The 25,593-nt window shown below is 41.6% G+C and overlaps 1 protein-coding gene across 1 annotated transcript; it reads right to left on the reverse strand.

Moving 5' to 3' along the window:
- Positions 1 to 875: 875 nt before the first annotated feature.
- rell1 (RELT like 1) lies at positions 876 to 23,881 on the reverse strand. The gene is made up of 8 exons (XM_072376612.1): positions 23,728 to 23,881; positions 17,328 to 17,528; positions 12,150 to 12,218; positions 8,843 to 8,897; positions 4,868 to 5,116; positions 3,543 to 3,675; positions 2,547 to 2,590; positions 876 to 2,460 (listed from the first exon to the last, which is right to left on the reverse strand). The coding sequence occupies exons 1-7, from the start codon at positions 23,750 to 23,752 to the stop codon at positions 2,555 to 2,557; spliced, it is 768 nt and encodes a 255-aa protein (XP_072232713.1). The 5' UTR covers positions 23,753 to 23,881; the 3' UTR covers positions 876 to 2,460; positions 2,547 to 2,554.
- Positions 23,882 to 25,593: the final 1,712 nt, after the last annotated feature.

Here is a 25,593-nt window from a genome sequence, read left to right on the forward strand (position 1 = left end):
GGACCAGGGATGAGTAAGACAAATGATCTTTTCATTACGGTACGAAAAAAAGCCCCGCAGAGGGCAGAGGGAACGGAGACGGAATAAAATATGAAGAAAAAGTCGGTTTAGTCCGGGGAGGGAGAGGCAGCCTGGTTTCTATCTGTGTGAAGGAACCGCAGTTTGACAAACAAAGTGAACTCATTATTACTGTTACGCATTAGTCATTTTTATTCTTGTCATATACAACATTAAAATGCAGCAAATCGTCACGTAACAACAAAACTCTGCTTTCATAAATAAGTCTTGATAACGTGACACTCGTGGAGAACAAAGTAAAAGCTTCATGTTGGAAATTAAACATTTCGATGAATTCAGGGAAATTGTGTTTTTCACCCCACGAATCTCCAATATCACACTTACAGATGAGAAATCCTGACTTTTATTTTCTAACGTGGACCAGCTACAAAACAAACAAACAAAATAAATATGCATCAGTTTTCAGATGAATTCACAGTGACATCATCGGTGTAAGTTTCAGACTTACGTGTTTCTACGGGCCGAATTAATCACCAGATAAACAGACTCCGAAGTGTGACATTAATGAGATAAGAGTCAGTGTTGCTATTTGATCATTTAAAACAAGCAAAGACATAGACACCGACACAAATTTAGCCTACGAGTGGATTCTGTGTACTTCAATTCGTCATTATCATGAAGACTGATAAATTATCGAGTATCGACAAGAGTGTGACAAAAAAAAAAAAAAAAACCCTGATTTGGTGGTTTAAGTGAACAAAGTGGGTGGAAACTACGACTTACTTAGAAAAATAAAGTAAGATGCACTGAAAACATTTTGCCCCTACAAACCAGCAACTTTAGACCAGAACGTGATATTTTGAACTTGAATTTAATCTTGAGGCTAAAATGTTATTGTTTAATCTGGATCTTGATCCAAGAAATTATCTTTAAAGAAACAAGCAGTGACTGTTTCCTGCTGTCAAAGAGATCAAATTCTGCTCATTTAAGGATTTGTAATTCTATTTAGATTGAAAAATTGTTCACGATTTCATAGAAACTACATCTTGCTGGCGTACCTGCATTGTTCTTTGCATGAAAACCATGTATATATCCAGTTTTGAAAAACAACCCTACAAGCATCAACAAATGCATATAAACAGGAGAAAAATTGCCGTAACTTTCCTTCAAGAGGAAATTACGGTGTCTTTAATTGAGAAAATGGAAATCTTTTTGCTTTTGTTCGCACTGTAAACACGTTGGAGCTCTTGGCGTTAACCGACCTCAACAAGAACACACAAAGGCACAGTTTGTTAGAAATATAAAAAGGCTCGAATCCTTTGCTCATTCTGTGATAAACTGAGGCGAAATTACAACAAGCAGCTTTTCCTGTTTTCAACCGATGTTCAATCTGTCAACACACCATCAGGAAGTCAGCAGGTTAAGGTTCACGATATCATAAAATTCTGCTTTGATGCTTCGAAAAATATTTGACCCAAAACATCGAAGACGGCCCACGAATCAGCTCATATAAAATGAACGAAATGCATTTTGTTACCAAGTAGATTTTTTGGTTAATCAACAGGAAAACAACCATAAACCCAGAATAAATGTCAGGGTTCAGCTGCACAGATCAGTATTTTTGTTTTTATTTTTTTAAATTGGAAATCCAGTAACAATTCTGCTCGCTTTTACTCTCATCAGCTCTACGAAACTGTGAAGGCACACCATGAGCGGCTGAACATGGTGGTAGAGATGCAAACTGAGTGAAAAAGACAGGAATGTACAACGACAAAGTCAGAAACGACTCCAATATGTCACGCCAGAGAGTAGCCAGTCTCTTAATACTGAAGCCGCTTTGTTGTTCGACTAAAGTTCTTTATTGAGGTCAGACTGATGACAGAACATTAAAATAAACAAGACGGTCAGGTTGTTAAGAGGCAATGCCAGGACCACTACTCATCCCGCTTTGACATCACGCTCGCACCATTTAAGGACGCGACAGCTTTTATCACATCTGCCGATGCTCCGGTCTACTTCCTGGCGACGTGGTCGCTGCGTTGGGTAGTTCCATAAATTAAAGTAGTGACATACAAAAACAAAAAACCTCCACTTATAAAAACATATGTACACACGTCATTGTGAGTAATAAGAACATATTTACTGGGAAAGCCCCAGTTCAAGCTTCCATGATGGCACCAAGCAGCTGCCCTGCTTTTACGCCACTGAGCAAGGCACTGCTGTGAAACTACAGGGGGAATTAGAGAAGATGTAACACAGACACGCCTTCTCCCCCCTCGGCTTGTATAACGACCATCAGCAGCAGCACTTTTCACTCCCTGTGGAGCAACAATGAAGAGGGATGCTTCCTGGGTCCATGCGCCCTCCCTGCCCTGATGTTTCAATGTTCTCGTTTGGGTTTAAAAAGTGTCCAGATGTTGCTTCTGCTCCCTCTTTGGACAGCTGTAAAGTTCAGAAAGAAAAGTCAGAAACAGGCAGATCTGAGAAAACAGACACTCAAACGTCTGATGAAAATCATGACGAGTTACCTGGATTACTACCGATTCTCCTTGTCCAAGTTTTCTTTCTGCTCCTGTTGAGAGGAAATAACGAGTCAAACTGTGCCCAGATCATTGTTCCACGGTGCAGTTTGTTTATCTTTGTGGGCATTTTACATCCTCAAACAGCCTGCGTGAGAAAGCTGAAAGTCAACATGGGAGCTAACAGTAAGAAGTGGAGAAAACACGGATGTTAATGAGCGCCATGTTTTTCCACCCTAAAACAAATTTGGTTTGGTTGTTGATTCAGTGAAGCCTGATGAAGCTAAACAGACGTGTCTTACAGTCTGAAACAAAGAGTGAAATCTCTCAGATAACAGACTTTTTTCATCCCTGACAGAGAAACATCTGAAACGAACCACGACAAAAACCGTGATGGGAGGTTGAGTAAAATCTCCCGCCAAGTGCACCTGGGGAAGAAAGGCGTCTTCTGGTGTCACAGAAGCTAAAAGAGGGAACATTACAGTCATCAAACTGCTGTGTCAGCACGTTTTAAGTCACTTACAACTGATTTTCCACTTATTTTACAACAGCTGTCACACAGAAGGTTGACCAAACACTGGATTATCAATCCAAACACAAAAAGACCAGTTCACACTTAGTGTTCACCACACATCAGAAAAGGTGAAGGCTTGAGATCAGATGTCAGACAAACAAAATGAAAAGAACTCTATTTAAATATAAAAATACAGATAGTCGGCTTTTATGTATTTTACTTGACGCCTCGATACAAAAACAAATATGTGCAGGTGTCCATTCCTGGCAGAACGCTTTGTAACGTGAAAGCTGGATTTCATACAGATTATGTGGATTTGCCACATGATTGTGGGTTAAGAGGTTAAGAAGTGCATTTCGAACTTTACTTTAATTCTCATCAACTGTCTGGTTGGTTAGGTTTAGGCACACGAAAAGCTTTGTTAGGTTTACTCGGCCGGGGGTACGATAAAGATGAAAGACACAAACGGCTGAAGTTTTGAGCCCACAAACCTGTTGGGACTCGGACGCCGTTCGGTCGCGGGGTTCCACCTCTGTGGGTGTTGACGGGAGGCTCCCGTTAGAGTCCGTTATGAGCAGAGTCCGCCGCTCCCTGGCTGTTTTCTCACACTTTGTCACACGAAACCTAAGAACAGCAAAGAAAGAAAGTTTTAAAATCCTTTTTCCAGCCTGGCTGTTTTGGTGAATCATTAAAAAAAGCTCCTGTTCTTACGTGGGAGGCTCTGCTGGTTAAATACAGAGAAATACAGTCGGTGAGGTCAGCCGATGGGTTCGACTCCTACTGACCTTTGTAAATAGTGTATTTATATTACTTTGGTGCCACTACTGACATCTGCCTCTGCACAAACACACTCCCAACACCTCCAGCTCATTTAAAAATTACACTCATCCACCCACACACAGCCACAGCTTTAATCAAATCAGCAGATTAATATTCGTATCCTGGTCATGCTGACCCTCCGTCATCCGACAGTGGAAATGAAAAGCAGCCTCTCTGCATCCCAATCAGCTCGCTGCAGGAAACTGAACAGGAGAAACACTCGCTCTGTGACGGCAACGAGACGCTTTCCAGGCACATAGAGACTGCCGTTTACCTTAAAACGGGTTTTATAACGATAACGCGCTGTCGGAGATTAACTCCTGACGGGTTATTTTGGTCTAAAACTGCTTGCAAACACGGGGCGGCAACATTTCACACTTCATGGGTCGACTGGGAACAGAAGCTGCCTTGTGGAAGCACAAAAGCTTGATCGCCATTTTAGAAAAGTTACGAAGGAAACATGAGTCCCGTAATTCACCGCCTGTCCGGACACATTAAGTTTCAGACTAAAGAGATCATTGAAACTATTGAAAATGGGTTAAAAACTGTCCAATTCATCATTAAAACCTGGAAGGATAGTGGTGGACCATTTTGGGACTAAACGACTCATCGGTGAGGCTGAGGGCTGCAGTTTCCTGTTCCTGTCACTTTAACTTCAGTGGGCGCCTCTCCTTGTTGGTGTAACTTTAACGGCGCTTGTACCACTGAAGCCTCTGTTTTCCCAGGCTTCAAACTAACCATCTGCTTGTTCATTTTCCAGATCAGCAGTCTGGTGTCAAAATGCACTCGGCCTGTGTAATTAATTGAGGATTTTTCATTGGTGATTATTCAGAGTTAATGTTTGATTTGTCAGCAAAGTGCACGGACTCATGACTGAGACGCCTCAGGGGCAAACACGGCTTTAATTAACCTCTGCTGATCCAGACTCCACTGTACGGGAAGAGCCTGAGAAAAGGTAAGACGGTGAACTCTGCTTTCATCCCTCAGACTCACGCACCTGCCCACAGACAGGACCGTGACCTCTCCATGGTGACTGCGGCGCTGCTCGGGCTTGCGGGCCGACAGCTTCCTCATAAGCGGCCATTTCTTCTGGCTGCAGCGAGTGCAGATATTCTTGTGGCCGCCGGGTCCCCCTATGGTGTGCAGGTGATTGCAGGTGTGCTTGGCTGCTCCCGGAGGGGCCCCCGGTGACACGGGGGTCAACGGAGGAGTCGAAGGGCCCACGGAGGTGGGCGTGAGCGGAGGCCTGGAGAGAAAGAACCAGAAATTAGAGCTCGTTTAAAGACACAAAGATGGATACTTTAAACCCAGCTGTCTGCATAAAGAAAAAAACATTTTCACAAATTCACTATAATAATTAGTTTACAGAGGAAGTCTAATCGTATTTAGTTCTTCAGAGCTTCCTTTATTAAAGCCTAATAAATCAGACCTCTAAGCAATTACTGACGAGCTCTGTGCAAACAACCGCTTATTGATGATCTTTGAAGGGAAAAAAAATAAATCGTAGCACATTTAATTTTGGAGCACTTAAACGTCATAATTACACTGCAATAAGAACCAAAATAATATCACCACACATACCGATAATCTCCACTTTCGTAAAGGGTTTGCCTCAAAAATGTGTCGAGATTTTAAATTGAGGACAATTTAAAATCTTTTTGCTTTCCTTGCAGTTTTTTTTTTTTTGAGAGCAACTCCACGACCGAGGAGATCAACCCAAACACAAACAGTGTTTCTACAAGCTGAAATGAACATGAAACTTAAAGTACATTAATACATATTCCATGTAAAAGGAAAGGCTTGGTGTAAAGGAGTTCGTTTTTTGTCCTCAGGAAGCATCAGAAGAAGAAGAGACAACAGGGTCATTTTAGACTAAAATATTGTAAATAAATCTAAATATTTCCCCTCATTTCACACACTGATAATTAAAACCCGAGTAATTTAGTAAAGCTTCACATGTCACCATGTAAAATATTGAACTTAATGCTCCTGTTTTTCCCCTTGTTCTAAAAACCTGAAACCTAAAGGCTCAGTTTTACCCACCATCCATGTGTTTGAAGGCCAGCGTTCGACACACTTAACATTATAGATCGGCAGCTGCTGTCTGTGTCGGTAAGAGTTGATAAAAACATGATCAATAGGTCTAAAGATGTCTCCGTCCCACTGTCCAGCCATCAATACTTCCATTAATGTGGAGTATGTGAGGAAAGGGCCATAGTCACGTAAATACCTGGAAAACTTTTTATAAAGAACAAGAAAGAAATAAAGCGATTGTTTTCATGATTTTTATCAAATCCGTGCTTTTTAAAATTATTCCAAGACAATAAAAAAAGAAGAAAGAATCTCGCAACTTTTAACGGTAAACAGAGAGCGGCAGCTTGTTTCAAAGAGTGATTATCTGCGTTTTTCCATGAAATACAACACAAATACGAATGAAAACTTAAAACCTTTGCAACACACTGAAGCCGCCAGCAGATGGCAGTGTGGGCTACTTAAATATCAAATAACGAGCTCCAAGAAAAATGCCAAAGCAAAAAGAATTGTATTCATGTGATGGAAGCAGATTATTTACATAAATATTCGTTAAGGGCAGGTGTAGTTAGGACCCGTCATGAGTGGAGGTATGAAACATGAGTTTGATGAGAAAAAGGTGGGAGCTGCTGGGTCGAAGTTAAGAGGAGAATCTGGAGACGAAGATAGCCACACTACAGTCACTCTCCAGTTCTCTTTTCCTCCTCCCAGTCCGTCTTGTCTGCCCCCATGTATCCCATAAATCACCCCAACCGATGCCCCTCTCCTTCCCTATCCACCATCTCTAAGTGATCCATTGGCAGGCTGCCCATCCTGGCAGAGAGAGAGAAAGATATGGAACGAAACAGCCAAAGAAAGAGGGAGTGGAGCAGGGGGCCATTTGAACAGAGAGAAAACAGAGAAGGAAACAAGGGATGGAAATATGTGGAGGAAGATAAGGGAAGTGTGTGATATTCTTCACTCATTTTTTTACACTTCGTGGCCATCGAATGTGGCTGAGCATTAGATGCAACACTCCCACTATTTATCCAGGCGGTTACCAAATAAAAGAGAACAACTGCTTTCCATCCAGAACAATATGGAGTCGGGAAGATGGAAGCAGTGTAAAGATGGGCGGAAAAAAAACGCACAGTACGCCGTTAACTCAATTTACTTTGACTCCTCTAATGTCACAAGCACCTCCTCTTCCGATGTGTTCATCTGCCGAGCTTCATCTCATCTACGAGGACGAACAGCAGGAAGTCGACTCCAACCGTCCAGTTTGAGTCAGCTCCAGTTATTATCATTTATTTATTTTATAGTGACAAGCAGGCAGCATTTGATTTGAAATATTAGCCCACTCAGGCCTAAATTCGTGCCTGTAGATTTTTTTTTGCCATTTGCGGAGCCTGACGCAAGCTAAAGCTGCAGCTAACACCTGAACAGGAGCCGAGTTGTGTCCGTTTCGGTTGCTATTGCTGTGTTAATGGAGATTTTAGTTCTCACATTCATAGATTTCATCACTATTCTTGGTAATTTTCTAAAGAAATGTATTTTAAGACACTATGAGCTGATATATTACAGATTAACAGTTTTATCTGCCACAGCTAGCTAAAATATTACGCTGGTTAGCTTCAGAACAGACTAAAAACTCTGTCCCTGTTAACGTTAAAATCGGTCAACTTGCCTAATATTTTTTGTCTGTGTCGTGGATTTCTTTCCATTTGAAGTCATAGGATTTTCTTTCTCTCAGCCTTACCAACTGGGTTTGTATTTTTACGTAGAGGCCGGGTCCAAAACGCGTACAAATCCCCAGCTTCACCCATCGCTCAGTTTTCACCATTTTAGGTTCAAATTTGTCCAGAACACCATTTTTGACTTCTGTAAAAGATCGTAGAAGTAGGAACAACTGTTTAGTAGCAATTTCTCCTTAGTTTCATGCACAATTTTCACACCAATCCAGAGGAAAATTAGAGATTAGCAAGAATATTGCAATATGTGGAGTAGAGGATTTAGAGTTTGCATGACTTCATGAACTTAAAAAAAAAGTTTTCCAATGTTTTTTCTTTACAGATATGAAAAGATTACAGTGGGTTAGGCTGACTAACTGGCAACTAACTGTAAAATGTTATGAGATAATATTGGTCCCCTTTAAGAAATCCAATAAAGTTCAGGAAACCCTGATGGAGCAGTATTCGGGAAACTTTTTTTTTAACAAAAAAACCCAAAAAAGTCCACATTAAAATCCTTGTTGGCCATGGACACAAGAGGTACTTCCATAGCTGATAAAGCTAACTAGCCATCATGCTAATGATTGCAGCTTAGATTAGTTAACAAATTAGTCATTCTTAAGCTTTTTAGTCTAAACACTTAGTGAGAATCGTTGGCTTTTGTACGAGGTGTAACCTACAGGTCTGCTGTCCAGCTACGACTGATTTGTTTTATCATCACTTAATTTCCCGATTAGATGCAATTACGTTTTTTAAAGTCAATAAATGAAAAAATAAATAAAAATCCCATCATCTAAATCATCTAACTTGCTAATAAATTAATCAGCTGATTGTTTCAGCACTGAGGGGAGGCTGAAAAAGTTTTAAAATCTAGAAAATATCATTTGTCCCCCTTTTATTTATAGCTAAGAACCAAAGAAGAAAATATGTCAGCTACTGCACTCAACATGGTTTGATAATCCCACAATGCACTGATGTGTGGTACAGCGGCATTTTGTGAACGGTCTCCAGCCGCTCGCCCTCAATCAAACCTTGCCAATCTGGAGAGAAATCAGAGGAGAAATGTGGCCTGATTGCTTTGGGTGTTCCTGTGCTGCTCCGTGCTCAGTCACAGGCTGACAAAGAGGCTTATACCGCCCCCTGGTGGACGACATGAATACAACAAGTGGCCTCCTAAAAAAGCCTTTCTATTTACACGGAGTTGATGTTTACGAGGACACGATGACACTTACCCATCCGAATCGATGCTGTTCTCATGAACCATGGCTTTCAGAGCGTCTGAGTTTGCTGAGGAAGAAGAGAGAGAGTTATAGATGGAAGAGAAGAGGGGGAACAGATAACAGTTGTGGTGGGAATTAGTGACAATGCTCCAGTGACTTCAAAAGCAGAGCACTTATTGAAAGATGGCTAAGAACGATTAAATCTTTAACGCAATTAAGTGGCACGTCAGACGCAATCTGTGAACTTCATCAGCCTCAGGGGGAGTGTGCTGGTCCACACAGAGGAAACGTGCTCCCAAAAAAATTTACTTCGGTTTAATGGTCAGAAATTTAGAGCTTGGAGATGATGTTTTGGATTTCCCGACACCGCCCCCACACATCAACTACCAGCTTCTGCTTGCAGGCAAAGTGGCGTTACCAGAACCAGCAGCACTGACGAAATCAGTCCTGATGCGTTCACCGACGTCAAAACAAGCACACAGTGTACAAAGATTAAAAAAAGGCAAATAAGAGAGGATTCCTGTTAGAGTTTCACATCACGACTTCGTGTAAATATACTGAAGAGATCCGAGTTAAAGCCCGTCCGTCCCTCCTCATCACAGGGAGTTTTAGAAGAACACCCCTTTGATAAAGTCATTATTATAACACTTTTGAAGAAATAAGAGCAAACTGTGGAAAGGTTAAAGGTTGATTTTGGGGTTTATGACCTTTTTTTGAATTTGTGCGAGTATCTTTTCTCTTCCAGCTGGTTTATGGCAGGACAGCAGGTTCAGAGAAGCCGGTGCACTAATTAGGATTCAACATACTAATTAAAAAGTACATTTATTTAGTTGCTGCAACTTAAAGAGCAGTCAGACCCCAAGGCAGAAAATTAGCCAATTTACTCGCTCAATTAATCATAAAACTTTTAATCTAAATAAACTGTTGGAATCAAGTTTTAAAGGGATTCAAACTCTAAAGAATCATTTTCTTTGAGGAAAAAACAATGAAATCACCAACAAATACCTGCACAAGTCTAATATATAAATGTTCACAATGGGATTTGCATCCAGGAATGTTAACCAGAAGAAAACAAGGTAACAGCGGGCTAAAGAGCAGCAGTCGTGGGCTGTGAATGATTGGAAGAAAGCAATATTTAACTGATAAATGTCTAACTGTGATAATCTTTCCTCTTTTGCCTCAATAACCACAATTTTATGGTTTAGCCAGGGCGTTCAGCTACTAAACATGACTGTTTTATGTCTTTTCTGCATTTTTGTTTAGTTTTCAGCCAAATAATAAAGAATAAAAGCATGAATGAACATCCCCAAAGTGTCGGGACTCCATGAAGTTTATTCCACAGATTGTAAAAGGAAGAAAGCTGCAATAATATAATCACCAGCAGAGGGCAGCGTTTCACTTCTCCACTGATGAAGCACTCCACATACTGAACTCCATTCTTCCTCCTCTTCGAAGACAAAATGCTGTTGCTGATATAAATGGAACAGGAAGCAATCGCCTCTGGTTTCCAAGATGACCAGTTCCTTTTTTAAAAAGCAGCAGTGTTATTCACCTTTATCAGCCGTTTCTGTTGCAGGTGTGTTAGACTTGAGTCACGGCGTGTCAGACGGACATCGTGAGGCTGAGTCACAGCTGAAGGACTCCCGTAAAATTTTATTCTTACAGACCAGTGATGAGTCTGCCCAGGGGACAGAAAAGTCAGCCCACAGCTCAGGACAGTGACGGCCTGCGCTGCCTTCATGTGTCGTGCAGATAATGTTGAGTGCATGATGGCAGTTAAAACGCACTTTTACTGGGAAACGTGATCAATTCTACACCAGAAACTTAACGAAAATACATCTAAAGAACATTTCCACCCAATTAGGTAACCGAGGAGGTGAAAAAGTGGCATTTTAAACCACTAATTTAAACTCCACAAACTACTTTTGGATACCATTTTTTAGTCATTACTGTTGGTGAAAACTGAGCCATGAATATAATAAAAATATATAGTATCAGGGTCTCCTCCTCCTTAATTGTCCTAATTTCCTTTAATTTACAGCTTGAGTATGTGCAGGCATATATAAAAAAAAAAAGGGTTAGGGTTAGGGAAACTGCCAGAAATGACCTGAAGTGGAACATCTAACCAGGTCTTAGTCAGTCAGGGTTGGAATTGGTGACCGAACGAAAACGTAAATTTCGTTAATTTCCTCCCTCCGTTGTTCATCGCTAACAGCCGCAGATAACACGTCTTGTACAAGGTTGACATGTCTAAAGCTGAGCCTTCAAAAGTCTGGCTGCATTTCCCTAAAGGGGATTCAGAAACTTCAACAAGGAGCACGTGTTTGAGGACGCAAGTACCGCCTTCGAAGGTCTCCGTGACGCCGTGATACAAGACGCACCTTTGGGATCAATAAAGTATCTATCCATGATGAAGATCGCAGCCTTTCTTCTTCTTCTGGTGCGATATTCCAACGCTGACCATAAATCTAACTAACGAACACGCTCATCCCTCAGCTACGGCAACGTCTTTGTGCTACTCCAAACTTCTGCCTTTGACTTGCTCCCAGTTTAAGATTTGATGTGTAACTGAAGTTTTGTACACGACTTAGACGGCGCAGCTACTAATACCACGTCTTACGGGATCAGACGGGAGCAGAAAAACGAGCGACACGGGTTCAAGTAACGTTATCGTCCGTAAATGCGTAGCTAGGGGAGGGCGATATGACGATATTAAATCGTATCATATGGTATTTTTGCCATATCGCCCCCCCCTAAGTGTAGCCGATGAGTCGTTACAGCTCAGTTGATTATTGAAGGTTTTAAGTTAATACATTTGTTCAATTTGACCTTAAAGATGTTGTTTCATAACAACTTGTGAAGTAACCATTTGGCACCGATATCAAACTCCACTTGGATGATTCAAGTGAAACAGGAAGTCGTTTATATTAATGATTCAACTAAGACAAAAAGTCTCGGAAAGACTTATTTCCATATCAGTCTTTGCTAATAAAGGAAATATTCTATAATAATCAACCACCTTTCCGTCTTTAAATTCCACTGAAGTTGTTCTGGATACGAACTTCCAATAGAACCTGGATTCCTGAGCCAAGCTTTTCTGAGAAGAGCCGCTCAGACTAACATACATCACAGCTCAGACTCCAGCGCTCGCTTCCTTCCTGCCGAGTGTGTGAAAACATACCTTCCCACATCACATACAACAGGGTGTATTCATGGGAAGAAGGAAGTCCCACGACAATCAGAAGTTCAGAAACCTTCAGTGCTAAGAGAAGCAAAAAAAATGCACATCAGGAGGTGAGGAAACCTGTTAGAAACACACCTTCGTTCTTCATGATGTAGTGGACAATATGTCCAACTGTGTCGTTGTCACTGAGGGTGTCGTTCAAATCTGAAAGAACAAGAAACACAGAAAGTTGTGCTGTTAAGTGTCCAATCTCTGTCGAAATCCCATCAGCATCATCTCTCTCACAGAAGGAAGTAAAGAAAATGTTACGTGTCGTTCAGGCCATCAGTGACACAAACAGTGCAGCTAAAGCTAATTGAGCCTTAATAACATTAGTCTCTTCTGTTTCTGTTTAACTGGAGGAGTAATGGAAACCCACACAGATTCAGAGCATTTTACTGCATGTTTCCTGAGATTTGAGCGTGTAATTTCATTAATCCAGAGCCGTTGCTGCGTATCACTAAATATCTCAGAGGATGGTGGTCGTCATGTTCTCTTTGGTCTCTTTATAAGTTCTTAAAGCTTGAATCTGGCTTGTTTTTTTCTCACTTGAATGGAGCAAAACAATCTAAAGTGAACACAAGATGTAAAACGTCCCTGACATAGATCGACAGTGAAAGTCGGTCACACTTCAGCTGCTGCAGAACATGCTGTTAAAGCTGTTTAGTGCTGGTTGGCACTTTTTAAAAATCTCAGTAGTTAACCAAAGACTGTTTGAGGTAACTGTGATACAGCTGCAAGCTTTGTGTGTAATCATTCTGTTTGGCATCTTATGGTGTTTGTTGACCGGAAAACGTCCCGCTTAAATCTTAAATATGTGTTGGGTGCACCACCTTTACTCCCCTGTGGGATAATCGCACAATACGTGTTTATTTAGTGCAAATACTCGACGAGTAAAAGGGTGAAACTGTCAGCAGTCCTCTACTCTGACACTAGGTGACGTTCAGTTCGTGCTGATGAGCACAAATGCATAGAAACTGCGATGATTAACTGCATTTCAACCCTGCTGACCAAAACCTCCACGCAGCACACGCCCATATGAGCCTCTCACTTCCTGGAGTTTCCTGTTGATTGCTTCCTCTGGTTTTCCTGGCTGCTGATAAACATAACGATCGCTTTCTCTGGACCCTGCTGGTACGTTGTGGACGATCACGAACAGAGTGGAGGGTCAAGCAGAGCAGAGCGAGGGGAACAAGCAGAGAGGAAACCTGATCTCTGTGAGAGGGGATGAACTGAACGGATGAGGTCACAACACAAAAGCTTGGTTTTGACAAGCCTCATGACAGGGTTGGGCTTAATGAGGAAACAAAGAGGCAGAGAAAACCTTCATGGTCCAACAACTATTGTGCCGCTGGCAGGTGTTTACACTGACTCATTAGTGAGGTTTCCAACACCGCTTTTAATTCATCTTTGGAAGAAAAGTTCAATTCAAACTGTAAAAAATTAAATAACTTCCACATTATACAAATTATACACTCGTGTGTGGTGGTTTTTGCCCATTTCAAAGAAGACTTTATATGTTTTAGATGCATGGAAACAATTTAGCAAATCCTGTCTGACCAGCTAAAGATAAAAGTGACATGACTCAGCAGCCGTTTCTGTTCTGAGGCGGAAATAATACACGAACACGTCTGACCGGTGTTTTCACAGATATGGTATGATATTCCAGAGATTAAACAAATTCCTGAAGAAAAGCGCCCTCCTTTTTCCCCTCTTCTGGTTGTCCACCGCGGCTTCTCTTTGAGGTAAAAGCTCCAGTTTCTGGCAGAACTACTTCTTCTATCGAATTACGATCAGTTGCATCTTAGGCCACACCCCCATTCTCTGGTGACCCTGGTTTGTTTGCAGACGATAGAAACGTCTAATTTGATTTTCTGCCGCTTTTCAAAAGATGGCTTCAGATTTTCTTCGCCAGTGAACGGAAACACGGTTACTGATAGAAACTGATACCTGTACTCCATTTAACACGTCGGGATCTTGTCTTACAGAGTTAAGATGCATGAGGTGGGGGGGGGGGCAGAGTGTAGACTGCAGTGATGTCGATGGACGTCGTTATGGTTTGTCATGGCGAAGAGAATCCCAAAGAAAACGCTGTTGATTTACCTCTAAATCTACATTATGATGGATTGGCAGCTGGCTCAGGGTGTACCCCATCTTTTGCCCAATGCTATCTAAGTTAGGCTCCAGCCCCATTTCGACCATGAATTGGATTAAATGGGTGTAGAAAATGGATGAACAAGTGGCCGAAATGAGCCTCCTCTGATAGATGCCTTCAGCTCAGCCTTAGGGATAAGGTCAGTGGTTTAGAGTAAAGCCGCAGTTCCTTCATATTGGACGGAGACAGTTCAATTGATTTGGTAATGACGTAAGAATGTCTGCAGAAACTTCTCGGGGGAGGTGTTTTAGGCTTGTCCACACTGGGAGGAGGCCCTCCAGGCAGATCCAGGACCCGCTGGAGTCATAATGTCTCTTGGCCGGCTTGAGAAATGCGTCAAAGTTCCCCCTAAAGAGTGGCACAATGTCGCTGGGGAAGGAGAGGTATGAGATCTCTGCTCAAACTGACCCAATCCCAGATAACCAACAGAAAATGGAGGCATACTACCACTTAAAATGACTCCATAGACCACTCCAAGGCTTTAGTTCACAAGGGAGAAGAGGGAAATGTGAAATATGTCGAAAACCATCGAGGAGTCCAGTGCATGATCACAGATTAGTGAGAGAGGCACCAAAGCGTTGTGTCAGCAGTTCTTTTTTCACTGGCCCGTGACAAACCGCTGTCCAACACAGTGGATGCCAACATTTCTGAGCACAAGCATGACTGAAAGAGGAGTAGAGCAGCCAAACCTGGCCTCTTTCAGAGTTACACCACAAATTCACCTCAAATCTCTCCTATGACGGCGGTGAACTCGACCCGGCGCTGTGCTGAGATTTAGTTAGTCTCACCTTACTGAACACGCCTCGTTAGTTCAGAACATGAGCACTGCGACTGCCGAATGTCTTCCTGGTTTTTACGAGCCTCCACACCTTGAAGTGACAGGGGCTTCCTCTCAATAAAGGAATATGGCTAAATTTAGACGAGGACACTACAAGAAAAGCTCAGACAATAGCAGCCTGACACTGTAATTCAGCTTTTCTGAACTCAGGGGTGTTCTGGAGTTCCTTCATCTGTACAAAGACTAAAAACAGCTTTTCTTAAAATAACCTCCTGTCAGGGGGAGTTTATAGTATTGTTTTTTTTAAATCCTGTTCATTTCAAACTGAACAATCCTCACAGGGAGGTGGTTGGTCATCACATCGGGTTATTTTTGGCACATGCAATCTCATTAGATCCAGGAATGTAGTCGAAGCCTGAAAATACTCGAAGGCAGGTGAAAACATCCAGCGATCTTATTGTTTTTCTTTTTTTCTCCCTGACCTCAATTTGCACTACCACAAATCCGGTGGTTTCTGTGCAACAGCATCGCAGTTTGACAGAAGGAATGTGGTGTTAAATAAATGTTTATCCAGATAAGAAGGTTTCACTTTGTGTGCTGCTGTCGAAGCAAAGAGAAAAGATTCAAATGCTTCATGTTAAAAAGGTGCAAAAAGGCAGCGATTCAAAATTAAACCTGTGTTTTCCTGCTGCTGCTGCTTCTATGAATACTGATTAACTCATTAACAGAACAGTAAGAGCTGGAAAGATGATCAATAATGCAACAGAAAATGTTCCCTGATTAATCATTTCTTGAGTAAAATGATACTGAAGCGTGAAAGAGGAGTCGTTTGTTTTTTGAGGAAGGCAGATAATGAGCCACAACACAACTGTCATCAAAACAAGTCGTCTTACAGGCTGGATGAATAAGATTAGCTTCAGTATTTCAGCTTAAACTTGTGACATATAGATAAAGTGACAGAGAAAAATATGAATCTACAGGTTCATCCTTAAAGCAGAATCTAACAGTAAGAGGAAACGATCAGTCTTCATCAGCAACTGTTTAATTTAAAGTCTAAAATTATTCATATTGTGAGTTTCCTGTTTTAATATGCAACACACAGCTTAATGGAATAAGGAAAACCAACCACCTGTGTCACAATATTAAGCAAATGTTACTTTTACTACTGATCACAAGTAAAATTCCTCATCCTCTCATTCGTAAAAACCCACAATCCACACGAAAGGGAGTCATTCTCTCCCACAGAGGACGCTGCTTTATAATATAAATAATACGAAGCTGCTAATATAACGTCTGTGTGGTGGTCAGATCCTAAATAAAGGCCACTGAATAGAGCGTTTCAGCCAGAAGGTGATGAGAGGTGCTGTAGTCAGGGCAAAATTCTTTTTTCTGCAACATTAAAGCATTTAAAAACTCCCAAAAAAGGAAAGAATGAAAGAATTAAGGTCATGATCCCCAACCTATTGTTGTAAAACTGACCATTTCGTGTTATATTGTTCATTAAAAATGGATTTTAAGTGGTAACGCTATTCATAGAAGCTGAAAAATGGGTTTAAAGGAGTCAGTTTTTTGGGCTCCTCAGTTGAAGCCAGAGACACCGAAAGGTGAATAAAAGAAGGATGTGTCAAACATGTTTTCTTTGGAGCTACGTCATGTTTTGCTTTGTTTTTTTAAGGTTCAGTCATCCGTTTTAACACGAATACGCAGCGTTGCTTCTGTACGGTCGACTAAGAAGTAGAACACAGGAGGGAGATCCAACTTCTTCATAGGAGCGTCCGTCACAGCCGACAGGAGAGAACATCTTTAAACAGCCGACAGGAGAGAACATCTTTAAACAGCCACCGCTGTTTCCCTTTAACACTCGAACAGAAAAGGCTGCTGTGCTGCATGTTGAGGGTGGGGTGGGGGTAAAGGTTGGAGGGCATCGCTAAGCCCTTATTGTACACACTGCTCCCGTTTTTAACGAGTGTTACAGAGAGAGAGGCGTGCACATTGTTCGTCGGCACTCCCGTAAAACAAAGAAAGATAAAGAAACAAAAACCGTATCTCCCCTTGTGACATTAAACGCCATTTTAAACGGGAGCTTATGTAACCGCGTGATGATCTCCGTCACAGAACGTCATCGACATCTGTATTCTGACTAATGGTTATCAGACAGTTTTGTAAGATTTAAGTTATTAGTTACTGAGTGATGATCTTGGGCGTGTGTGTGTTGTACAAACAGTTCATGACGGCTGCAACAAGTGTCATAATCATACTTGTGTCACTTACTTTGGGCAATAAACAAACAAACAAACAAACAAAGCAACCATCCCCCTGTTATTTGGCCAGATGTCGTTACCTCCACCCAGCTCAGCATCTCCCTCCTCTTCCACACACTCCTCCTCATCATCCTGGGCGGTGGTGCAGCGGTAGCCCTTGCTCTTCAACACGTGGCAGATCACCACCCCCAACAGGCCCAGAAGGAAGAAAGCCGGCACCAGCACGAAGGCAATGTAGTCTGGGTTGCCTTTGATGTCGCCATTGTTCGTTGTTGGCCCCGCTGGAGAATATGAAGAAACGAAAGGGGAGAACAAGCAAGTTACCAATTAAAGCAGTTATGAATTCACAGAGATTCAAACACCGTCAGCGACAACATGACGGAGATTTCGTGCTCCTCTGCCGGATGAATCAAGTCTGTGTGTCTCTTATTATTATTCTTGAGTTCACAGCGGGCCAAAGACACGGGCCCATGTGCTTCTGAGTCGCTAAAGCACACAAACCCACCTACATAAGGCAGGGCAGGTCATATCTGAGGGGTTTTAAACAGCAAGAACCGTAAACTTGTACCACTCCAGCCTGAGCTTTCTGCCCGTTCAGATGGACTAAAGTCTTCTGAGAATTCACACAACTCAAGAGACAGTTCTGAAAGTCAAAAATCATCATTATTACTTCTCATTATGAATTAAATGAGTTTGACCGTTTTTTTTTTGTCTCTGGTTTCAAACCAAAAGAAGCAGCAGTTTTAGCTGAGCTGAAGATTAGGGGTTAACTCGTTGAGATAAGCACCAACGACACCATCAATCCAGGATGCTCTTTGCTGTTCAATCTACAACAACCAACGTGCTCAAAGCACCAAGCTCAGCTCAGCGGAAGCCAAAGCAATATTACTTGGCAGCTAGAATGAGCCAAAGATGTACCGTTAAAGTTAGAAATGACTAACATGCTCCAAGCAGAGAGTATCTTTCATTAAAAACAACAAAAACTTCACATAACGGGGTAGGAAAACTATGATTTCTTAAGCTCCAAGTGTTTGTTTTGGTCTTCCATCCATATAACTCCTCATTTCTACAGTTCATTTAGGACATAAGGTCATATCAAGGTCAAAGGATAAGCCGTGATCTGTGGTCAGTGAAAGCCGAACGCTCCCATGGTTCCTGTTGTTGAAGCGTCACGTGACACATTCCAGCAGAAGACACAAGAGGGCTTTTGTCTGCATTCCTGTCCACATCAGTGTGTGCACAGCACAGAAAAAGTCAGAAAACACAAAAGAGAAACAGTGGCACGGTTAGAAAGCTCATTTCAGCCTCAGAAAAATTAAATAAAATCCTGGAGACGCTTGCCGTGCTGCAACGACGGCATGTATGAGGCATCTGAACACCTCACCACATGCCCCCAGATGCTCACGAGTGTTTTGCTCTTCCATTGTCCCGGCTGGCCGCCGCATCACGCTGAACACACAGAACATTGTCTGCTCGCTGACCTCCCGGTGACCAACTGTGTCCATGCGCTTACATTGAGATATGACGATGGTGACGACCTATGCTTCCTCTCAAACCGACTCACAAAGGACTGAATTAAAAAGCATTTAGGAGAGGACAACGACTGGGAAATGGGTTGAAGAGAGTCATTAAAGGGGATTCAGAAAAGAAAATCTCTTAGCAACCACAGCAGGTGCCATGGTGGAAGTCCTGCATGAGCGCCAAGAGAGTCGCATCCACACGACAGGTGGTGTGTCGCGTATTCAATCGTGTTTATTTATACAGCGATGCAGGGTGAGAGAGACCATCAGGCTGGCAGGTCTGTGTTGGAGCTGTTAAACGAATGTGAGGATTCAATTAAAAGGTGGTTTTCGTCATGGATTCATCCGTCTATTACCTTAATCTGTCAATCATGCGTCAGTCAGACGAGTCGTCCTCCAAGAACCTGAGACGGCGGTCGTTTCATCCAACCAACGATCCAGCCCAAAGACATTCAATTAGCAGTAATATATGAAGACACAGGATGAGTCACATGTATCGGTGGCAATTGGATTTCTGCCAGCTGAGAGCGTCGGGATTCACCAACAATGACAGTAAATATCACAGACTAACACCAAGTTCTGACACCAGAATTTAAATGGAACAATTGCCCAGAGCGAGATGTACAGAACCACCGAGAGTGAACTGGATTACACCCCAATTAAAACCCCGCACAGTGCGACCCAAAAATAGATGACCTTAAATCGACACAGCTCAGTTACCGGCAGACTAAATAATGGCACCGAATATGACCTTACAGCCAAGGAAAAATAGGGAAGTGGTTGCCAATTCTTATCGATTAACAGTTTATTAATCATCTAAAAGGAAATTATAATAACGTAGTATGTACACGATTGAACAAAATCAACTATTAAAAGCAGAACTAATTAAATCAATTAAAAGATATTGACACAAAGTGATTATAAAGTTACCATAAAAGCCTAAATAGTAGTGGAAAGGAATTACTTTTTGTGCCAGGAGCTGAGGAAGCCTCTGACTGAACCTTTTCAGTGGTTTTTAGTACGACAAGATAACTTCTAGATATGATAAAATTACGTAAATACCACGAAAATACAACTAATGTGAAAATATGTTGAATATTCCTGTAAAACAAGATATACCAGAGTTTGTTTTGAGCTAAATCAAAGGAGGACACTTGTATTTCCTACACTGCTGCAGGCACAGTGAAAGCAACGTGGTTCGTCCAAAGTTCAGGGTGTTAAAAATCCATTTGCATCCCCTTATTTCTTCAGATAAGAGGTTATTTCAAAGAATTGAACTTCCAGGTCATGATGTGGAAGGATTAAGGGTTAAAGCAAAGTCGTGAGAAACAAGCTATGCGTTTAGACTTGCCTCGAATGGTGTCTGATCATGTTTTACATGTGTTTGTGAGCATACCTGTCTTGGCCTGGTTTTAGGTGGTCCTTACTCATTTATGCAGAATAAGTGAACTATGACAAAGTGCCAGTAAAAAAGCACAAGATGGATCAATATTTAGTGTAAAAATAGTAAAACGTTCAATCAGAAGGAATTTTTTTCTTTAACGGCCTGCAACAGTGAACCAATAAGGTATGAAAACTCCATCCAGGGTGAAAATATTTCATGATCGTCATGGAGACAGTGGTAACTAGGCTTCCTTTACACAGCAACGGGGGATGCAAGCAAGGTAGTGACGATGCTCGTTCTTATTGCTGGATTGAATGGTGGTCATTTTTACAAGGTCAGGTCTCGTCTCATCTCCAACAGTTCATACAATTCCAACTGACTAATGGACCATACTTTAGTATTATCCAGCTAACTCAGTCAAGTAGAAACAGTTTCAACATGCTACTCCTGGTGAAAAATGAGGCGTCCACCTATAAAAAGGAGTTCTCTTTACGGTAACCAGCTGCCACTTTGGTTTCAGGAAGCAGACACCCTCTCAACCTTTAAGATTTGGCTTAAAACTTTCCTTTTTGAGAAAGCTTATAGTTCGAGTTGGCTCAGGTGACCCTGAAACATCCCATAATTATGTTGCTATAGGCTCAGACTGCTGGGGAACCTCTCCTCCCTCTGCTCTCTTTACTCTCCACATACATAACTGTCGTCATTGGCTTGTGTTTCTCTTTCTCAGCGGGTATCCCTGGTGTTATGGTGCTTGTTGTCCCCTCTTTCCTGCCCCCTCGACCCCCACCCGGTCCAGGCAGATGACCACCCTCCCTGGTTCTGGTTCTGCCAGAGCTTTCTTCCTGTTAAAAGGGAGTTTTTTCTTTCCACAGTCGCCTCGTGCACGCTCAGGACAGGAGCATCATATCAATGCAATCTGTTAGCTCTGTAAATACGAATTTGACTAATTTAGAATTTAATGCTTTGGATTTAATTGAATTATGATTCCATTACAACAAATTGGATCGTATCCAGAGCCCTGAGATGACACTTGTTGTAATTTGGCGCTTTATAAATAAAACTGTTTTGGCCTTAACTTCGGTATGAGAGTGTGAGAAACACGCTGAATCAAAACAGAGGAAGCATACGACGTCACGACCCTCCGTCTCAGTTCCATGTGATTCTCTGGATTTTAGGTGAGTCAAACAAACTCTTACTGGGTCAAACTGCCTCTGGCTACAAGAAAAATCAGCTCATCGAGCACCAGATGCACAAATTACTGTAGCTGGTATATCTCACATTCAGCCGAACGGCTTTAACTTGTTTTCCAAGCGGAGGAAAATCTACAAAAGATGAACAGTTTATCACTTGATTCACCAAAACCGGCAATTACTCTGATAAGGAGTAATCTCCCCCTCTCCACCTCTAGATGGGAAGAAGTGTTTCCATCTATCGTGACAAGAGCTGAAATATCCCCCAGAGCGGCACGCAAGATCAATAAGCCAGCGTTACCGTACAGCTGCTTCAATTTCCTGCAGTTTCATTTGGATTTACCGGTGAGAAGTTCTGTCTGCCTGCAGGTTATTTCATACCGAACAGTCTCAAGCACAAAATTACTTCAAATCAATCTCTGCAAAACATACTCGCTTACACTTTGTGTAATTCTTCTCGTTCGGCAATATAACCTCAAAGACTTGAGCTTTTCTAATCCCCCGTACATCGAGTATTTGGTCAGAGTGCAGCACAGACTGGAGATCATCTGCTGAACGCCACAGGCTGAACCTGATGAGCACGAAACTTAAAAGAGGATGTCCATGTTTCGTCTCGCTGACACCAGCAGAAACCCCCAGGACACAGAAAGTATGTCTCTAAGCAGCAGATTGCATGTTTAAAGACTAATACGATGCATTATTCCCAGTTTCATTTTAGTTTTTGAATATGTTCCCACCTCACCGATCATGTCTCTGCTAGTTGTAGTCTGAGAACATCCGTTTATAGACAAAGGAGCAGAAAATGCCGAGAGACTTTGACCTCTTAGCTCCATTCAGCTCGTAATCTGACCCTTAACTCCATTCAGTTTTATAACAATGACCACCTACACATTAGGCCACAGTATCCTCTCTGCTAATGTTCTGGTCGGGTGTTTAAAGAGACCGTCCGTTTTCCCCAGAGGATGCATGGTATAAAGAAAGAGGAACTCCACACATCAAGACAGGATAAGCCCTTTGAAAGTTACTGGATAGCAGCAAAAATACCCCACACAGCCCTCAAACATGAATAGGAATTCATATCTGACAGGCTGCAACTGCACGCTTTCAGCTAACCACTGAAAACCAGCAGGATAAAATGCCTTTGTGGTTTCCCATTTCCACACACTCATGAAATTGCAAAAGTGTTGCGTTTAATGCAAAACAAATCTGTTTAATTGCAAAGACTCACTTGAATTTAAGCTATCTGTGCTTATGACTCATCAGCACAGGTCTTATCACACGCGTATGACACGAAAGTTTCAGTTCAACGACAGGTAGAAGCATCCAAAGAGCGGAAAACCAGGAAAAATATCCGAAAAATAAAGTTTTGAGCAGTGCGTTTTCAGGTGTCTTTTCTCAGCCTCACGTTACGCGAGCGTTTCTCTGTTTTTAAACAAATGTACCGGATGACCGGTTCAATGAATGAGTATTTGGATTCAGCCTTGGCCTTTAGAGAGCCACATACTTCTGGGAATCAGAAAATTGATTTGTTGGAGTGTAAAACCACTCAATCAGAGCAGCGTTTTCTTCTCAGTGTCAGCAGCCTGTGTGCTTGGCTGTCTTACTAAATCTTACTGAAACCAAGCTGAGTAAACAATTTAAATTAATGCTGAAAGTCAGAGAACTTGCATTATTTATTCATCTGCCAATTACTATCTTGGACGGCATAGAGCTAAATCGTAATTCCTAAAAACACAACAATCTGGACCCATAACCCTTTATGGTCAATGGGATGGACAAAAGCGATAAAAATTTGGCATTTCTCTGCTTCATAAATGACTAAACCGGGTAATAAACTACAGTTAAATTTATCTACAGCAGTTCAAATCAACACGACAGCTGACTTTAGATGTCTTTTAAAAAGGTTTAATTATTAGGGAAAAGTAAACTTAACTGTCTTGACTGAAATGATGTGAACTGCTGAGATTTACTGTCAAGAAATCAAGAAAAACTCATGATTGGGAGCACTTTTTAGACGCAATTACACATCAATCATTACTATGTCTACATTAATAGTGTCCAAGTTTGTGAGGAGATAATGTAAGCCATTAAAACCTTTTTTTACTATTAAGGAAAGTTGTACCCAGGCCAGGCTTTTATAAATGAGATACTCTCACTTCCCTTCACATAGCTTCATGATCCCCTGAGAGGCATCTGTCACTCTGACAACTTTCCTACATGGCTGTTGAGTTCATTTTCCAGACTGGTTGCCACATCACACACGGGCGTCTGAATTAACATCAAACTTTCCCGGAGACGGGTTAAATGTCATAAAAACGTTAATTATCAAAGAATGTGCGCCGCGTCGTCTCTGCAAATGAGGATGAAAAAAGACTCGGAAACTTACCCGTATCAGCGGTTGAATTCGCCATTGATGGACAGAGCCGCAGTTAGCCAGATGAGTCACACGGGCGGCTGTTACAGCTCCGGTCAGATGCTACACTGGTCAAACTAAATTAAAGAAGGGACCACTCATGAACATGTTTCCTGGTTAACAGACAGCGGATACGCCCTGTTTAAACTGGTCCCGCCTTCGAAAAAGAGCAAAAGACGCGAAGAAGAGTGAGAGAACTCCCTCCTTAATACTTCCGCCTTCGTGCCGATTGGCCAAACGGTCGTTTCAGCGTCATAAAAACTTCACAAAACCATTAAATTTTGTGTTGACTCGACAGCATTGATACGTTTTCTTGTACTAAATAAATAAGGAGGCCAAGAACTTTGACTGAAACACGAAGCTGACCTTTACGAAGCTAAATTGACTGAAATTAGTGGATCAGGAGAGTCTTTAAATGGCGGAGCTTAAAACATTTCAAGAGATATGCAAAGCTTACTTGAAAGACAGGGGGGAAAAAAGGGAAATCTTCTAAAGATAACTTTTTTTTACCATCGTTAATGTGGAAAAAAACATTTTATTAATCTGTATGTCAAATAAGAAAGTGAAACGAGCTTTCTCAAGAAAAGAAAAACAAATTTGTACATTGAAATTGTTGCTGTTTAGAAAAATCAAAGGAGAAGAAATAGTAATGTTACATTGACTTTGGTTTACTGGCAGAAAGTAAGAAGCTAAAATATTTCCTGTCAACTTTTGTTCATTTGTAAATAAACGTCCATTTCTGCATTTTAGTCCTGCAATTCAGGGCTTGTAATGATATGACGATGGTACCTATATTAAAAATGTGTGATGTTTGAAAGGCCGAGTTTTTGAGGAGACCAGATTTGTCCTAACATGTCCCCAACAAAGAATGTTTGGAGAATTTTTTCATTTAAAAAAAGTGACAATAACAACCCTCAATATGTTGCACATATTCTAATGTCTTTGTACAGAGAACGGGTAAACAAATAACACCTGAAAGGCTTAATTTCTTAGCATTCTCAGAGTCTGGAAGCCTTTTACGTGTTATGAGAAGGAGCAGCAAAATTAAAAAGGTTTGTTTTTTGTTGCAGGTGTACAGGCAAAAAAAAAAAAGATTTATGTAAACAAAAGAGATCAAATGCATGACATAGAACATGAAATGACTTGTGTTGGCCATGTGAGAGAAGAAAAATGTGGGGGAAGACAAATGGGATTAATATGTACAATTTAGAGAACGGTGAGTACAAAGCATGTGTAGGAATACAGCTAAATCAAAGGTAACAGTATAAGAAGAGCAAAGGTCCACCCACAGTACATCAGAATAACTAGTTTATTCATCTAAAAACATGGAAATCAGTTTTTCCATCTAGAAAAAAAATAAACAAAGGTGCTACACTCCTGTTTGACAAATGTTCTGGTCTTCAGTCCAGTGTCCATTGGTGTTTAGGGCGTTTTGAGCTGCATCACAGAGCAGAATAATCAGCAGTATTATCTTTTTATCACCAGTGACAGCTTTCTGACAGACCAGAACAAAGAAACTGCTTCTTCCAAATACACCATACGACTTGAAAATGTTTTCTTCATGTGCTTTGTTTAACAGACATGAATATTATGCGTTGCACCCACTGGAGTAATTTGTCTGTCTCAGCTGGGTTTGCCATTTCTAACCAACCTGAAACACACGACTCCTGCCAAAGAAGACACAATGCTGCCATCTGCTGCCAGAAAAGAAAGATGATCCGGTTATCAACTGTTAAGCTCTTTTGTCGAATTCTCAAGATGCATGTGCATCTCTGCATCCAGGATCCTGCACCTGGGACTGGAAAGAAGAAGAATATTATGGCCTGCATCACTTCGTAG

The sequence above is a fragment of the Leuresthes tenuis genome, unplaced genomic scaffold (assembly GCF_036924035.1).
Source record: "Leuresthes tenuis unplaced genomic scaffold, fLeuTen1.0.hap1 SCAF_22, whole genome shotgun sequence".
Lineage (NCBI taxonomy): Eukaryota > Metazoa > Chordata > Actinopteri > Atheriniformes > Atherinopsidae > Leuresthes > Leuresthes tenuis.

Bases quoted from the DNA above. Each gene is read 5' to 3' on its own strand.
- rell1 (XM_072376612.1), bottom strand. From the start codon at position 23,752: ATGGCGAATTCAACCGCTGATACGG. The intron at 5,117-8,842 runs GTAAGTGTCATC...CTTTCTCTCCAG, and splicing joins AACAGCATCGATTCGGATGG to GCCTCCGCTCACGCCCACCT. The intron at 3,676-4,867 runs GTGCGTGAGTCT...TGCTGTTCTTAG, and splicing joins ACGGTCCTGTCTGTGGGCAG to GTTTCGTGTGACAAAGTGTG.